At 44.9% G+C, this 18,306-nt stretch overlaps 2 protein-coding genes across 2 annotated transcripts; one reads left to right on the top strand and one right to left on the bottom strand.

The window, feature by feature from the left end:
* The first annotated feature begins 4,633 nt into the window (after window positions 1-4,633).
* LOC103355337 (probable cationic amino acid transporter) lies at window positions 4,634-10,821 on the top strand. Its single transcript, XM_008279086.1, has 7 exons — window positions 4,634-4,934; window positions 6,032-6,268; window positions 6,370-6,587; window positions 7,182-7,328; window positions 7,723-7,931; window positions 8,720-9,504; window positions 10,448-10,821. Exons 1-7 carry the CDS (start codon window positions 4,634-4,636, stop codon window positions 10,819-10,821), a joined length of 2,271 nt encoding a protein of 756 aa, XP_008277308.1.
* Window positions 10,822-13,049: 2,228 nt separating this feature from the next.
* cldn11b (claudin 11b) lies at window positions 13,050-17,646 on the bottom strand. Its single transcript, XM_008279047.1, has 3 exons — window positions 17,029-17,646; window positions 15,288-15,452; window positions 13,050-13,877 (listed from the first exon to the last, which is right to left on the bottom strand). Exons 1-3 carry the CDS (start codon window positions 17,252-17,254, stop codon window positions 13,618-13,620), a joined length of 651 nt encoding a protein of 216 aa, XP_008277269.1. The 5' UTR covers window positions 17,255-17,646; the 3' UTR covers window positions 13,050-13,617.
* Between the last annotated feature and the right edge of the window lie 660 nt (window positions 17,647-18,306).

Raw genomic sequence — 18,306 nt, 5'->3', positions numbered from 1 at the left:
CTTTGTGCTGCTGTTGTAGGTCAGGATGCAGTTCACTGATCAGCCACAAGGCGGCGCTGCAAATCAGCAGACCTTATGACCTTAAGACCTTATGTTCATGAACAGAATCAGTTGAATCAAACATGCAGCTCAGCGCTGTCGGCCGACTACAGAATGATCACAAACACAAGTAAAACAGTCCAAACTGCACAAAGACCAAAAACTAAAGATTTTTTAAAGACTGAGACCAAATGCCTACGAAGGTGTGAAAATGAAGTGAAACTGCTACAAAATGATGCAGACTGACTGCAAATACACAAAACGAGTCCAAAACATCCAGAAAATGACAAAATCACTGCAGGAATGCAAAATAATAGACAGAAAGATACACAGCACAACGGAAAACGTTTATAAAGATGCAAACAGACGACATGGAGACCAAGTGGACACTCAGCAGGAATCTGTCTTCACTTTGACATCAATGAGTCTTTTTAAATGTAAATTCTTGTCAAAAAATACAAATCAACCCACAAACAGGAGTTGTCAAACAGTCTGTCGTCTCTGGGTGTCCTCTTCCTGTGAGGGACTGACGACACAAATACAAATTCATTCAGGTCAGGTTTCAGCTTCACCTTCTTCCACTCCTTCCTGCAGCGTTGAGGCTCGGCTGGCGCAGCGAGGGCAGCGTCCACCAGCTCCTGAACGCCTCGAGCCGCTGCCAAAAGAAAGCCTTTATTCCCTTAAACAGAAAAGGATGTTGGGCTGCTCGTTGTGTCAGCGCGTCTGGATTCGGTCCCGTTCGCTCATCTGTTGCGTATAAAACACGTAGCCTCAGGAATGCATCCACCTTCAGCTGCTGCTGGTGGCGTCTCCACACGAGGATTCAGACAGTCAGAGGGTTTTGTTACAGACAGAGAGTCTGCAGTCGCATTCATATATCCAACATACACACCGAAGACAGTGACAAACCGGTGATGAGGTGTAAATATAGAAGCAGGAGGAATGAAGGAAAACATGTTGCTCTGCTTCAGGAGAAAGAAATTGTTGTAAAACTTCACTTTTGTGTCTCTTGGTAGTCGGATTATTTCCCTCTGTGGTTGTAGTTTGTGTCTTTGCAGTTGGTTTTTGTCTCTTTGTGGTTGGTTTGTGTCTCTTTGTGGTTGGTTTAGTCCCTCTGTAGTCATTTTTTTGTCTCTTTGTAGGTGTTTTGTGTCTCTTTATGTTTATTTTGGTCTCTTCTTAGTAGGTTCTTGTCTCTTTGCAGTTGTTTTTTGTCTCTTGAGTCCGGTTCTTGGCTCTTTGTGGTAATTTGTGTCTTTTTGAGGTTGTTTTTGTCTCGTCATTTTGTGTCTCTCTGTAGTCATTTTGTTATTTATCGTTTAGTTGGCTGGGTTTGGATCTTTGCAGTTGTTGTGTGTCTCTTTGTAGTTATGTAGCGTGTTTTTGTAGTTACTGTTTGCTCCGTCGTTGTCAGCTTGTATCTTGTCTTAGTTTTTTTTTTTTTTGTCTCTTTGTAGTCAGTTTATGTCTCCTTGTGGTTGTTTTTTGCCTCCTTGGGGTTGTTGTATGTCTCTTTGTGGTCATTTTGTGTCTCTTTGTAGGCTCTGTTTATCTGATTGTACATCTCCCTACTTGAAGACACTAAAGTTGTGCAGTTTCTGGAGACAGTCATGGGTCCTAATATTCTGCATTATTATTTCTAACCTGCAGAGAAGCTACAGCTGTCAGATGAGAACAATATTATAGGAGACCAGCATAAAAGATCCTACAAGGGTTTCAGCAAACTAAACAATACGATTCACCGGTTGGCAGGTCATCAACAAATCCCAATAAAAGCCTGTTTGCAGCAGACTCATGATAAATAATGCACCAAAATATACGTGTACACGGATCCACCTCTACCAACTGGATCAGACCAGAACAACTGACAGCCTCATCGTCCAGCTCACGTTTGGTCCTGAAGGTGTGAAAATGGACGTCTGTCAAAGTAAGACCAGCTTGTGAAGACAGCAGCAGAGTGTCCTGTTTCTGCAGCTTTGGACCGTCGTGTAACTGTGTCTGCAGGTGACGCTGTAATCTGACTCCGTGTATCGGATCACCGCCTGATTACAGCAACAATACATCACATACATGCAGCTGCCGGCCCATACAGCAGGTCCGGCCCACAGTGGTCCCGGTTTAGGTCTTATGGTGTGCTCTGTGTCTCTTTGAAGTTGTTTCTTGTCTCTTTGTAGTTGCTTTCTGTAGTTTTGTGTCTGTGCAATAGTTTTTGTCTATTTGTAGTAGTTTTGTGTCTCCGTGTCGTCGTGAGTTTCAGTCCTGAGTTTCCAGTGACTTCTGTAACTGATTTTTATGACGGAGTGGTTTTCCTACAGAACATGGAGGTGATCCTCCTTCTCCTTCATTGTTCCATTTACTAGGTGTAAAGCTCCAGTTCCCCAGAGCATGATGCTGCCACCTCCATGCTTGATGGTAGGTTTGGTGTTCTTGGGGTTAAAGGTCTCACCATCTCTCCTCCAGACATGGTTCTGCTCAGTGTTTGTTCCATCTCACCACAGAACTTTCCTCCAGAAGGCCTTTTCTTTGTCTGATTCATTGCAGAGCTGCTTTCTGCTGGTTCCTGGTTGACTCTTGACCATCCTGACCAAGAGCAGCTGGTAGTTTGTGTTTTCTTCCTGATGGTGGCAGTAACACAACTGGACCATGAGCTTACTGTTACAAACGATGGTTTTGGGCTCTGAAGCTGCTTTGAAATGGCTCCAAGTGATTTTCTTGACTTCTTTAAGTCAATGATTTGCTTCTTCAGGTCTGTAGTGAGCGACTCAGACTTTCCCACTGAAGAGTTTGTGGCTAATGAGTCCATTTTAAATTGTCTCAGAGGAGTCACCTGCTGTAGTCCATCACAGTCACTCATGAGAAGTTAAGAGGCCATGCCACTAAGAAGGTTTGTTTCCCACAGCTTTCTACATCACCAACACTGACAATTCAAGTTGCTGTATGTATACTGATGACGCAGCAGATTGTCATATTTCTAGAAGACCTATTTACCAAATGAAGAGTCAAAATTCATTCTTGCTTTTATGTGACAAAGACGCGTGAGTTTTAAAGATTTAATCATAGAAAATCAGGAGTTCTAGGAGTCACTGAAGACTGCTGTTAAATAAATGGTCTTTACAAGTGAATGTTGACTTCTGTTTAATTTAACCAAATGAATCAGGTGGACATTTCAGCTCATGTCTAAGTGGGATACATCTTCTCCTGCAGGTTTTCAAAGTGAGATAAGTTTCTTCAGACACCTGGTCGGTTCTCAGACCTGCACACAAACACAAGCTGCCCCGTGGTCGCTGCTGTGAATGACTGACGGCAGCTACATGCACAAGCCCTGCTCGGCCTCGGGTGTTGAATATTCTATCAGCCCGGTCACATGGCATCAGGTCTGAATGATTTAACGCCGCCGGCTCCTCTCGTCACTATTTCCTGCAGCTCTGCAGAGGACGGAGACTCGACCAAATGCCACACAGCCTGCCTCAGGAGGGGAAACACACAACCAGTGAGTGTATTACCTGCGTGCTCAGGTGTGCTTCTTTGCTTTGGGGTGTTTATATCAGTGTTTATGCACCACCAACTGTCTGCCTTCTTCACTCTCTACAGTCCAACCTGTTGGTGTTGGTTCGAGGTTAGTTTCAGTTCAGGTGTTGGTTGAACTCGAGTCACTGAGTCCAAAGCAGCAGTTTGGAAGTTTTTCTGTTCGTGGTTCAGTTTTAGCCTCCGCAGTCGGACCTTTTCCGTTTTGAAAGCAGATCCTTGGTCTTCATTAAATTTTCAAAGAGGGAGTCTCGCTCTAGTGAGTGAGCAGAATAGCTGATGGTATCCCATCTTCACCTGCTGCCTCACATCATAGGCATAGAAGGATTACTGAGCGGGTCTACAGGGCCCAGACTGAGGACTAGAGTTTCTTAGAAGTTTGACATATTTAGTTGACCATAATGAGATGCAAAGTCACTGCAAAGAGACGTGTAATGTTGTCAAAGAGATGCAAAAACTGCCCCAAAGATTTTTAAAATGACCACCAAAAAAAAAACGACTTGAGACTACAAAGAGACCAAAAACAGGGTCAAAGCGATCAAAAAGAAACTTAAGACAAACACAACGATACTCAAAACTGCCAGAGACTCGGACTCCTAATGACGAAAAACCAGTACAAAGAAATGCAAGACCACTACAAATGGACATGCAATTACTTCAAATAACCCAAATGGAAACAAAAAGACTGAAAATGTCCTTAAAAGAGATTAAAATTTTAAAAACACATGAAATGACCCAAAGCAGCCACATCCAAACCCAAAGTCTGCAAAGAGCTGCTCTCAAAACGACCACAAAGACTCAAATTTCAAAAAATATGCTCAAAACAACCACAGGAAGATTTAACATGACCACAAAGAGACTCAAAAGGGCCACAAAGATGCCCAAAGCAACACTGATTTATAATAACACTGTTCTTTTGTGTTCACAGAGTCTCTGGCCTCCGTTTGGACTCTGACCAGGTGTGAGGAGGTTCTGGATGACGGTGAAACAATGATAGAAGCAGCGACAGCGGACAGGTAGAGGGAGTGACTAACACACTACCATCAGCAGGTGATACCCAGGTGTCGTCATGGCGGCGTGGCTCGGCCGGGTGTCTCTGGGCGACGCCTGGTACAACATGTACTCCCGGCTGCTGAGGACCAAACCGATGGGCTCCATGGCTCACAGCTCCGACGACCTCACCGAGCTGGCCGAGGGGTCGGCGGTCGGGCTGGCCAGGGTCCTGACCACCGTGGACCTGGTGTCGCTCGGGGTGGGCAGCTGCGTCGGCACGGGGATGTACGTGGTCGCCGGGCTGGTTGCCAAGGCGATGGCCGGGCCAGGGGTCATCCTGTCCTTCATCATTGCAGCGGTGGCGTCGATACTGTCAGGTTAGAATAGAAAGTTAGAAGTATGTTTACTCAAGGAGAAGTTTTTTGGCTTTGGTTACTTCATTCTGACTTCCTGTCCAGTGTTGTTGCTGTAGCACCTTGAGTCCAAACGCTCATTGCAAGGTTTTTCTCTGAAGTGATCAAGTTTATTGATACCACTTTTCAAAAAGCATAATTTATAAAGGAAGTGTGAGCTCTAACTTCAATACTTAATAAGAAAATTTTAGTGTGGCAACGTGGCTACTACTGTTACGCTGTTAGCTCCTCTCCTGGTATTTCCTATTAGCTTTTGTTAAATACAGCTGGCCCCTGTTAGATCCAGATAACTCCTGTTAGCTGCCTGCTAACTTACAGTAGCTTCAAATAGCTCCAGTTGCATCCTATTAGCTACTGGCATTTCCTGTTAGCTTTTGTTAGCGACAGACAATAGCCCCTGTTAGCTCCAGATAGCCCTTGTTAACTCCTAATGGTGCCTGCTAAGTCACAGTAGCTCCAGATAGCTCCTGTTTGATCCAGTTAGCTCCAGATAGCTTCTGTTTACTCCTAATGACACCTGTTCCCTCATGTTAACTACAGATATCTCCAGTTAGATTTTGCTAACTCCACAAGGGACCTGTTAGCTTCCAATAATTCCTGTTTGCTAAAAAGCATCTGTTAGCCTATGTTAGCTAAAGACAGCCACAGTTAGAGCCTGTTACTTCCTGGTTGCTCATGATTTTTCCTATTAGTCCTCTTTTTAGCTCCTGATGGAACCTGTTAGCTCATGTTAGCTACAGATATGCTATTTCCCATTAGCTCCTGTTAGCTACAGAGATCTGTTGCGTTCAGATAGCTCCTGGTGCTGTATGTTAGCTCACGTTAGCTACAGAGAGCTCCAGTCAGATCATGTTTGCTCTAATTAGCTCCTGATGTTCCCCATTTGCTCCTGTTAGCTACAGAGGTCTTATAGATGTTCGTATATAACGAAGTGTTATACAGCAGTCCACCAAGTCTCTGCATACCGCTATATTATACTGTCAGTGTTTCTTTACTTTTACTCAAGTTAAATCTAGAATGCATTTAATGCATTGTGCTCTCAACCTGTGGCTTCCCTGCAGGTGTGTGCTATGCAGAGTTCGGTGTCCGGGTCCCTAAAACCACCGGCTCGGCCTACACTTACAGCTACGTGACGGTCGGGGAGTTTGTGGCGTTTTTCATCGGCTGGAACCTGATCCTGGAGTACCTGATTGGCACGGCGGCGGGGGCGTCGGCTCTCAGCAGCATGTTCGACTCTCTGGCCAATCACAGCATCAGTAACTACATGATAACACACCTGGGCACGCTCAGAGGACTCGGTCAGTAAGGACACAGTGTTTGGTTCCTACACATCATACCGTCTTGTCTTTTTTCCTTTTGTATTTTTGTTGAAGTGTTGCTGTGACGCTCTTTGACCCAGGTAAGGGTGAGGACACGTATCCTGACCTGCTGGCCCTCTTCATCGCCCTGCTGGTCACAGCAATCATTGCCCTCGGTGTGCGTAAGTCGGTCGGCTTCAACAACGTCCTGAACGCAGTGAACCTCGTGGTCTGGGTCTTCATGATCATCGCCGGACTCTTCTTCCTCTCTGCCAGCAACTGGCAGGGTGGCAACTTCCTGCCATACGGCTGGTCAGGGGTGAGATGCTCTAAGGTTCTGGTTAAAATAATCTGAGGTGTAGTGAGACCATTCTGCAGCAGAGAATGACTGCCCTTCAGTATCATTCTGCTACATGGGGGAAACTGTCTGTCTTGTTTATGTGTGTTTAAACCAGTCACACTAGTTTTGGGCAGGATGTAGTGATGGTGTCCCTGTAAAATAGCGACAGGGAAATTGTTTTGGTGGAACATTCGCACGCAGGAAGGTGAATAGTGGTATGAAAATTTACAATTTGTGGGAAAAAAAAACACCCGTGCTACCTTACTAAACAGTTCAAACTGAGATTTTTAGGATGTAGCTTGCTAGCCTGGAGGCTGTTGACGTGATGTGAAGGAGGTTCTGAAAATAGAAACACAGGCGGTAGATAGTGGAGGGGAAGGAGAAAGTCATGTGATATGCACCACTAATGGCCAATTTATACCCATAGTCTACATGCAGTGAGTCAGGCTAGCTTAAAAAACGCTGACCTCCAAACTGATATGAACCACAACAGCAGCAACAGTTCCTCGTGTCCAGAAGTAAAGGAAGTTATATGGTCAAATATACACTGTAAAGTCTGCATTCACTTCTCAGGTGATGCAAGGTGCGGCGACCTGTTTCTACGCCTTTATCGGCTTCGACATCATCGCAACGACGGGAGAGGAGGCAAAAAACCCCAACACCTCCATCCCCTACGCCATCACCGCCTCGCTGGTCACCTGCCTCACCGCCTACGTGTCGGTCAGTTCAGCGCTGTACATGTTAAGGCTTTTACGGGAAGGAAACAAGAATGATTTTGTTTACCATACGGTTTTGTCAACTGAAATGTGCTGATCTATTTTCACCCATCAATGTGTTGGCAGTGCTCATTTTGCATTCTCTACCTTCAAGAAACAAGAAGTTGCACAAACGGCATATGTCAGGGCTAATGTGCAAGCCTCCTGCTTGCTTGCAAAAATCCAGATTTTTACATCAATCATTTTAAATATTTGACTTAAAGTAAACAGAAATCTCCATCTGAGGATATTTAACTAAGGACAGTTCACTGCCACCCACAGAGATGGGAATCAAATGTTTTCTTCTCGATAATGGGTAGTTTTAGCCTCACACCTTTCCACATCTTTCCTCTCCACAGGTGAGTGTGATCCTGACCCTCATGGTTCCTTACAACCTGATCGACGGCTCGGCTCCTCTGATGGAGATGTTTGCCGTGCATGGCTTCATGTTGGGGAAGTACATCGTGGCTGTTGGCTCCATAGCCGGACTCACCGTCTCGTTGCTGGGCTCCCTGTTCCCGATGCCCAGAGTCATCTACGCCATGTCCAGGGACGGACTGCTGTTCAGGTGAGGATACACACAAATTGAAATTACAGAGATTGTGCCTGTGAAAAAAAAAAGTACTTAAATTTGACCACCATCCCCGTGGAAGCAGTCTCCTTGTGCAGCGATGCACTGCTCCCAGTGCTCCTGCAACCTTTGTAACAGGAAGTCCCATTATGGAAACATGTCGCGTGCTCTCTGCGACGCCTGTTGAGTCTCCTAAGCTGTGTCAAAATGGCAGTCCTTCAACTCTAAGTCTGTTTTGGGAAAAAAGAGAAAGTCACAATGAGTAAACGTGAGTAGGCCAGGTTTTTCTGGACCGTGATGTAGGGAGTTATAGTGTACAGTTATGCACCAGAATGGACGCCTCTTGTTTTCCTTGATGAGCTCTATCATTTGGGAGCACGTATAGTAAGTTGTGTATTTCACATTATTTATACCAGTTTCCACATATTAGGAGGCATTACTATTGGTTTATTTCGGGTTGTTTTGATTTCAGCAACGACCACTACACCATGTGCTCTTTGTGTAGGACAAACATGCTAACAGACATAAAATGTGAAGTTGGCTTGATTCCGTGAAAAGGCGAATGAAAGACCCTGCAGCGGTCACAAAGACGTGTGACAGAGGTCCTTATGTTGGTCGTACGATATCACGCGATGTCCTGACTTGTGGCAGTACTCGTCCACGTTGCGGATGTGTGACCGTGGACGCCACCAACAGTACTGAAACTTCCTGATCACCCTTTGTGTGCACAGTCAGGATATGGAAGCATGAGTTTTAAAGACGTTTGTTTGTGTCTGTATTTGCAGGTTCCTGTCACACGTGTCTACGCTGACACACACTCCGGCGGTGGCCTGCGTGGTGTCGGGGACCCTGGCGGCCATCCTCGCCCTGCTGGTGAGCCTCAGGGACCTGATCGAGATGATGTCCATCGGCACCCTGCTGGCGTACACTCTGGTCAGCGTCTGTGTGCTCCTGCTGCGCTACCAGCCCGACGAACACATCGACACGCACCAGTATAACTCGGAGGTGGACGTGGATGGCCTGAAGGAGCAGGACGGCGAAAGCGTCCCCACCAAAGACGACCAGATCCTGATCGGAGGCTCTGACAATGACGGGTCGTCGTCTTACCACGCCGGCGGCGCTGACGGGGAGGGAGATGACTCAGAGTTCCACACCGGCCATGCCTCGCTGCTGAAGAGGCTTCTGGGAGGTCATTACTACACTCTCAGGCTGCGGCTGGGAATGCCCGACGCCTCAGCACGGCCCACCCCCGCCAGCGGCCGAATAGTGACCAGAAGCACCCTCCTCTTCTTCTTCACGTCCTTCTTCCTCTGGTCCACCGTCATATTTGGCGTGGAGCAGGGCTCAGGGGCTGGAGCGGTGTTTTCAGGCCTGATGGCGACGCTGATGGCGGCCTCCCTGGTGAAGCTTCTGGTTCTGATCATACAGCAGCCAGAGAGTCCCAGGAGGCTGCCATACATGGCGCCATGCGTGCCCTTTGTCCCCGCGGCGGCCATATTGGTCAACAGCTACCTCATGCTTAAACTGTCTCCACTCACCTGGGCCAGGTTCACCATCTGGTGCCTCATAGGTGAGTTCTGGATGATAGATCTGAAATGCAGCATCAACAGGTAACAATGCAGGACAGCAGTGTTGAGCTGAAAAGGGATTTAAGATGAGGAAGAATCATTCCCTCTCAAATCATCAGAATATTAGAACAATTTCTGTTCAACCATCTCTGGTTTGTCTGATGTTTTAATGGCATAAAATATGAATATCTACAAAAATATCTGTGAATTATTAGCTTGATATATCAAATATGTTCCAAGAAAAACATTTTTTTAAACTTCCTGTCAACCCACTTTTAGCAGTTTGTTTGTTTTTTTCGCACATGAAAACTGTTTGAAGCACCGTGTCTCAGGAACGATTAAAGCCGAAACTTCACGGTTATTTCTTATCTTGACATTGATTGAATTAGAACGCGCAATATTGGATCAAATAGTCTCTGATTATGGCTGAGGTGAAATATGAAGGTTTAAATACCACAAGTGTCACAAAAAGCACAATTTTGATTAATATTCTTCACCAATAATCAGTAGTATTATCTATTACTAACGGATCAATTAGTAACACTAATTGATCATTGTCATATAGAAACCCGAAGCTCTCGGACTGAAACATTGCACTCATAACTTTACAAGTTAGACAGTGTTCGGGAATCTGTTTTGTACCTGTTGGATGTGCTTCTCCGACGCACCTGCCTCATGTTATAGATGTGCAACGAGTTCCCTTAAGTATGAAGCTCTGACACAAATTTGTGATTAACTTGGGGCAGTTGTAGCCGAGGTTTGTACTGTGTGAGAACTTGGTGCTCAGCACAGAGAACGTGTTGCACAGATGAAGTTTGTATCCCGGCTTTGTTCGAGCTCCAGCTGGTTGGCACACGTTTCGCTTCATGTGGGTTTCATTGAGGTTGATAAACCCCCCAGACATCTCCACCTGCCGCCCTGCGCTAACACTTTGTCCGTCCTCAGGTCTGCTGATCTACGGTTGCTACGGAGTGTGGCACAGCACGCTGGAGCTCAATGCCCGCGAGCAGCAGGCCCACGCCAGCTCCTACCAGCGCTACGACGACCACCTGGACGACACCTTCTCCCCGGACGACGACCTGTACCCCCAGGAGCAGGACGAGAGACCCTACCAGGGCTGGTCCGCCCCGGAGGAGAGGGGCCACCACTACCAGCAGCAACACCAGCAGCAGAACCAGTACGAGGACCAAGAGGCAGGGCAGCAGCAGGAGGATAATGGTGACCAGCACGGATACCAGTCTGGAGGCCAGCATGAGAGCAGGGGCAGCAGGTCCAGAGGAAGGACCAATTACGGGTTTGACGACGAAGAGGAGGACTGAATACGGGAAAATCTTATTTATTGAAGTCATATTTAGCAAGATCCTACGTTACTATTTTCCAGTGAACGCGTCTCTCGGTCTGCTCAGCGTGGAGTTTTTAATCGCAGAAGGACATGACGGGAACTTCCCCCCACATGTGATTCACTGAATGAGGCCGACAGCAGCTGCAGAAGCTTCAGTGAACTTTAACACACAGCACAACAACCAAAATACTCTCCAGCTGCGTATCTGTGTGAGCATCGGCAGTGTTGCAACACAATCTGGTGCATTGCATCAAGAGTTACCTACAACAGCGTGATCCAGCAACACGAGATGAACACATCTACCAGCCTGTAGGTGGTTTTCTGATTTGCTGTCGGCTTCTAATGAAGTGATGAGAGACGTCCTGACCCACGTTGGAGATATCTGAGTCCCTGGAGCCAACCAGCTATGAGGCTAACACGCTCACATCGCATGCTAACGTGGTCCAAATGGGATTTGTCCATCTCAGATCTGGCTTTCTTCTTCTCTTCTTGGTCTATAGCATCTCACTTAAAACCAGCAGTGATCAAAGAGTTCTTTAAAAGTCAAAAATCGTTCTTGATTTTCAGCTTTGGAAATAATCAATAGACCGCCTGTTGTTCTCTTTACAGAGTCTACAAGACAGTCAACAGGGACCATTTTGAATTTTATCATAAGAAACTTGGGGGGAAAAACATATAAAGATTAAATACATGCAATAAATTAGGTTTTAACATCAGATATCAGTATTCACACGAGGTGGCCGGAAGCATTTTTGAAGTAATTTTTTAAGTCCGTAGATAGTCCAAACTAGATTATCACTCACCAAAGCCTAAAAGCAGAAAGTTATGACAAGAAAGCAGCCGTCTTGGTGGGATACAGCGAGGGAGGTGTTGCTCACTGGCTTGAAATCAGTGAGAGCTGCAAATAAAAGAAGCAGAGTAACGGACTGATTATTTCCAAAGCTGTGAATGTGGCCGCCGTATGTATTGAAGGAGTCTCCGTGTGCAGTCCCACACTGCTCCTAGTGCTCCTGCAACAACTGGAAGCCCTGGTTTGGGCCACATCTGTGATGAGCTGAATCTCCTAAACTGTGTCCTTAAGCTTGGATTTTATCTTGCAGAAGAAGAAGAAGTCACAGGAAGTCAAATTTAGCACATAGGACGAGCAGAAAGCTACGTGTTTGTTGTTGTAGCCTAGACACTCAGGTTTTAATGTGCTGTGAGCTAGCATTGATGTTGGTCGTATAACCCTACATGGTACAAACACCTGAATGTTAAAGAACTGCTGACACAGCGCACCTTTTGGAGATTTTCTGTTTCTTCTCTCGGTGGTAGCAGCAGACCCAACCCTCATCACCATCAATCATCCATCCATCCATTATCTATACACCGCTTAATCCTCACTAGGGGGGCTGGAGTCTATGCCAGCTGACTCAGGGTGAAGGCAGGTTCACCTGGACAGGTAACCAGTCTATCACAGGGCTGCACTTAGAGACAGACAACCAAGCACACTCACATTCACACCTACGGACAATTTACAATCACCAATTAACCTCAGCATGTTTCTGGACTGTGGGAGGAAGCCGGAGAACCCGGAGAGAACCACACTGCACGGGGAGAACATTCTAGCTGCGAGGTGACGGTGCTAACCACCGAGCCACCTGCAGCCATTAATCATCCCCCACATGAAAACAAATTCTGATATTTGCGCTCTATTTCCTCGGTGAACAGAACGGAGCGTTGCAGGAGCACTCGGAGCTGTGCACGGCTGCACCAGGACACGACTTCTTTAGAGATGATCGGCTTGTTTGTTGTCATTCCGTACAGCCCGATGAGAGCAGCAGCGGTGGTGATTAACCTCAGACTTCTGTCATCTGGTGAACTCCAGCGCTGAAGACGCACCCCTGGCAGATTGTTTTCATTACTTCTGAACTGTTTTCACTCATTTTATCGTTACGTGACCAAAGCAGAGCTTGACCTCTGAGGATTGTAGAACTAATCAGAGTAACCTGTCTCCACTGACCACAGGTCTCTTCCTGTGGATGTTCGCCCTTCTTGGACGAGACCGGTTTTGTTTTTGCGTTAGGTTTTGTTTGTGCACTTTGTGTCTTTCTTGTTTGGGTGAATGGTTTCATTTAGCGTTTGCAGAGGCAAAGTGTGTAAGTGAGAAGTTTGCTTGGGAATAAATGTCTCATGTTGAGCAACAAAAACCAGCATCCTCCTGGGACTGTTTATGGGTAAAAACGTTTATTGTTCGTAGCGCTGGACACAAATCGTACAATGCAGGCGGATATATAGTGATTATACTGTTAATATGAGGAGTCAACAATAGTATGAAACCTGTTTGGTCTCTGCTTAACAAACAAACAAACAAACAACGCTGCTATTAAAAGAATAAACAGAAGCTTATTGGTGCTGACAGTAATAAATGGTGTAAAGCCTGGTTCAGCCCTCCTGACAGGACGTGGTTCACTTGAGTCTTGTACACTTGAGGTCAGTAAACCAGGCAGAAAGCCAACAACAACAACAAAAAGACAGAAAACCTCACACTTTGCAAACTTTCCTTCCTGTCAGAGCAAAGTGTAAAATAGCGTATATACAGGAAGTGAAGTTGGAGTTCGAGGCACTTGTGTGACGTCTGGTGGGATGGTACCGCAACGAAGCACTGAAGTACTAAATTAAGTTGTTTTTCACCCGATCTGTTGATTTTAAAGCACGGTTCTTCATTACAAGTGGCTCTGAAAGTTGCACAGGCTGAACGTAAAGACGGACGTGGGTCCGGAGGCCCAGTCCGTCACACTCTGGCGCTCTTGGCGTGGTTGGCCGGCGGGTCCAGCGGCGTGGCGGTGCCCCTCTGCCTGGAGTAGTAGAAGCTGTTTTCCCGACTCGGGGTCCCGGGATCGAGGCCCTGGCAGCACAGGATCACCGAGCCGCCCAGGAGGCAGAGAGCCGAGCCGACCCAGCCGGCGTACAGCGAGAAGCCGAAGGACATGAGACCCTCGGCCTGGTGGGCGCCGACGGGGAACCAGACGGTGGAAATGATGCCGCACACGGCTGAGAGTTTGGAAGACAAGAACGAGGATTAGTTTAGTGCAGGTCATCCTCAGTGTGTCTGGGTGTGCACGTGGTGTTTGTAGCCGTCTGTGGACAGGAAGGACCTGTCTCATCCCACAGGAAGCAGGATGGAGCTGCCAGACCCTGACCTCCCAACATCCCTCCGGCAGCAGCTGGGAAAGACCTGACAACTGTAAACCCTGAAACTACTGTCCCCTAAACTCACAACTGTCCCCTAAACCTACAACTGTAAACACCAAACTACTCTAAAACCAAAACTACTGTCCTCTAGAATCAAAACTGTCCTCTCAAACTGAAACTGTCTCCACAAAACAAAACTGTCCTCTAAGATCCCAAACTGTCCTTTAAACCTAAAACTGTCCTTTAAACCTAAAACTGTCCTTTAAACCCCAAACTGCCCTTTAAACCTAAAACTGTCCTATAAAAGGCAAAACTTCCTCTAAAACTAAACTACTGTCTGCTTCAGAAACTACAAATGTCCCCAAATGTCTTTAAAACCAAAACCTCTGTCTTCTAGAACAACCTCTGTCCTCTAAACTGCATGAGTCCTCTAAATCTGTCCTCTAAAACCAAATCCTTCCTCTGAAACCCCAAACTGTCCTTTAAAACTACAACTGTTCTCTATAACTTTCCTCTAAACCCCGAAATTGTTCTATATACCCAAACTAAAGTCCTCTAGAACCCCAATCTGTCCTTTCAACTCCAAAGCTGTCCTCTAAAAATCCAAACTGTCCCGTTAAATCCAACAAACTGTCCTTTAAAACTTCAACTATTCTCGGAAACTGTCCTCTGTAAACCAAAACTGTAAACACCAAACCACCCTAAAGCCAAAATACCATCCTTTAAATTCAGCTGCCCATTAAAACCAAAACCAATGTCCTCCAAAAAACAAAACTGTCCTCTAGAACCAAAACCAATCTGTCTTTTGAAACCAAACTACTGTCCTGTAAAACCCCAAACTGTCCTATAAAACCAAGAGTTTCCTCTAAAACCAAACTGCTCTCCTCTAAATCTACAAACGTCTCCTAAATGTCTCCAAAACCACAACTGTCCTCTAAAACGTAAAACTTCCTCTAAAACCAAACTACTGTCCTCCTAAACTACAAACGTCCCCAAAATGTCTCTAAAAACAAACTTCCTCTAAACACAAACTAAAGTCCTCTAAAAACCAAAAACTATCCTCTAAATCCGTCCTCTGAAACCAACCTGCTCTCCTCTAAACCTGATCGTCTCCAAAACCAAAACTGTGACCAACTGTGTGATTTGAACCAGAATCCTGTGGCTTCTGTCGCTTTGAGCTGCTGCTGTGTTGGTATTCTACCTTTTAACCCAACATAGGAGCTACTACAAGTAATCTGATTACTGTGAGGTGATGCTCGTGCCCCTCACCCATGATGAGGAACAGGACTCCTCCCACTCGGGCGCGGCGCTGCTTCACCGCCGCCGTGTCGTTCTGCAGCCGGACGCACGGCATCGACATGAGCACCAGCAGCATGGCAGGGAGGCCCAGCAGGCATGCGCAGATCATCAGGGCGCGGGACGTTTGCACGTAGGCTGAGGCACACACACACACACACACACACACACACACGCTCAGCTGAAACATCTGTTGAGCTTCTCAACACATCTGGCACAGACACGGTTCCAGGCAGGAATGCGTAAAGACGTGCGCTCAAGAATTCTGTTATCAGAAAATACTCCGTGAAAAGGCTGTTAAATGTCTTATTTATTTAAAAACACACACCTGTGGGGATTCGTGGGATAAAGAGCCAGAAGAAGCTGAGTTGCAACATCAATTTCTGGCTTTTTTGTTGTTTTTTGGGATACAAAATAAGAAATTAAAAGTTTTCCGCATCAGCTCAATTGAATATTGAACATGTCTGTGCTCAGAATGTTTAACCGAAATGAGCAGTGAAACCAAAACACTGTAAAGTTTAGAAACAATCTGTAGGAACTCTTGGAAAGCTGGCAGCTCGGTGCCAGAAAGAATGAGAGAAAATCTGTTGATCCTGTAACACTGAAGAGCTGCTAAAACGGAGAAAACACAGCGAATATCTGCAGAATGAAACCATTTAATGCTGATTTAAATACAGCAAAACTGTCACTCATCATGAAAGAGTGAGTTAGTAGTAAAAAAAAAAAAAAAAAAAGATTTGCAGTTATTTTCTTTACTGTCAACATGTGAGTTCTAATCATTTATAATCACTTCATAGTGATTTAGAGCAAAGGAGTCATTTTATAGTCCAATTAGTTTTTGTAGTCATTCAGCCTTTTGATGGTTTTTATGGTTAACCAGAATTCATTTCTAAATATTTTCTGTTATTTAACAAAAGACGGAATTTTTTTTTAATTTAACAGTTTAAAAAAATTACTATTTTCAAATCCTTAATTTGCATTTTTTTCAGTAACAGCAAATTTCTGTACATGATTTATTTCTTTATTTATTTACCTAAAAAATCTGTTTTTTTAGTCAACATTATAGTTTTGGACTGTTTTTTATGTTTGTTTGTTTGATTGTTTACATTCAATATTTAAATTCATACTTAGTTTCTGTAATTTAACAAACCAGGGAAAAAAAACAATAAAAAGCGAACAGCAAATAGTTTTTTGGTTTTTCTTAAATACAGTTTATATATATATATAATATATATATATATATATATATATATATATACAGAGCAGCAGGACTTTGACAGTTTGAGCCTTTTTTTTTTTAAGTTTACTGTCAACATGTGAAGAACTTTTTTTCTCCTGTGATTTTTTAATACATTTCTTATTCTTAATATTTTCCTCTTTTCTTATTATTTAGTTGATTATTTTCTTTTTATCTGTGATTGAACAAAACTTTGAAAATCAGTAAAAAAAAAATAACAGGAAATTGTTCAAAAATAATTCTTAATTTTTTTTTTAGCTGGTAAACAACTTTATTTTTGTTATTGTGCTTAAAAAACAAAAGAAAAGTTCCGTTTGCAGTCCGACACCTCTTCCTCTGTCTCTCACCTTTGATACAAACTCACTGAAAACCGCAAATCAAATCAAATCAAATCAAACAATAATAAGTGTCTCTGTTTCAGTAAGAATTGACATAATATTAAATAACTGCACTCAGGACGTGGACTTGTGTCCTCACCGGGCAGCGTGAGGATCTGGTTCAGCGCCACGCAGTGATACAGCGCCGGGGAGATGACGCACTCCGCCCACAGGCCCCTGGAGCCCAGCTCGTCCATGCGGACGCAGGTCGCCACCGTGTAGTCGCAGGTCCGGACCCAGTCGTTGGTGGCCGTGGCCACGATGACCCCCACCCAGCCCACGCAGCTGGCCGCGCTGCCCGTGAGCTGCCTGCACATGTGCGCCATGGCGAGCCGCCGTGCGTTTTTACGCGCTCCAAAAACAGGAATCCACTCCGCGTTTCGACTCAGGAGAGGCGTCAGATTCGTTCTTTTCTGTCTGTAGGAGTCAGAAAGTCTTTCAGAAGGTATAATAAAAGCAGAGCAGACGTTTAAAATGGTTCAAATCAAAGAAATGAGCAAATATCCGCGCGTTCTTCTCTGCGTAATGAATACAAAAAAAAAGATAATATAAAGAAAAGTAGATGTAGAAATGACTAGAGAGGCGTGTCTCCCACTGTTAGAGGTGATAAAAATATTAAAAAGCTGAATTCAGCAGCTCTGCTCCGTCTTTGCGCTCTGCGCTGATCCGCACAGAAATGCCTGAATAAGATTTATCTCTGGGTGTGGTGAGGCTCGTATCGAAGCCAATCGGAGTTCATGTGAGACGTTAACCTAAACCAGACCTGCAGAGATGAGACAGACAGAAAAACAACAACCTAAATCCACCAGAGCGGAGCAGCAGCAGCAGGTCGAGCTGCAGCTTTGGCAGCAGGACGCTCAGAGTCCATCTGCATCTCAAAACGCAGCAGGAAGGAAACTCTGGGAGAGAATTTAAATCAGCTCCTGGTTTATAAAACACAGATTTCTGCTCCAGCATCCCTCACCTGCACCTCTGTGGCCCTCTGCTGGCTTCACCTGCGGCCTCATGGCGCTGGAGGAAAGAAATCTGAAAATCTGGCAACAAGAAAAACCTAAAACACATCCTCAGATACCTGGAGCCAACTAGCGCTGATTAGGATACAGTAGAAACAGTAACTACACTATTTGTAAAAATACTTTTTCTCTGTCAAGATATTATTTGAAATTAAACAAAACTGGGAAGACGTGGTAAAAATGAGGAAAATAACAGTTAAAAAAGAAAAGATTTCCTTTTAGTCCTTAATATAAACAAATATTCTTTTAAATGACAGAAAATAGCTAAAACATTTTCTTCCTTTTGCTGATGTACCTTCAACAACAGTGTTAGTTTATGGTTTAAATGTCTAAAGATATATATATATATATATATATATATATAT

The sequence above is a fragment of the Stegastes partitus genome, unplaced genomic scaffold (assembly GCF_000690725.1).
Source record: "Stegastes partitus isolate 25-593 unplaced genomic scaffold, Stegastes_partitus-1.0.2 Scaffold143, whole genome shotgun sequence".
Classification (NCBI taxonomy): domain Eukaryota; kingdom Metazoa; phylum Chordata; class Actinopteri; family Pomacentridae; genus Stegastes; species Stegastes partitus.
The sequence above is the reverse complement of the archived record's forward strand: the minus strand, read 5'-3'. Positions and strand labels throughout refer to the sequence as shown.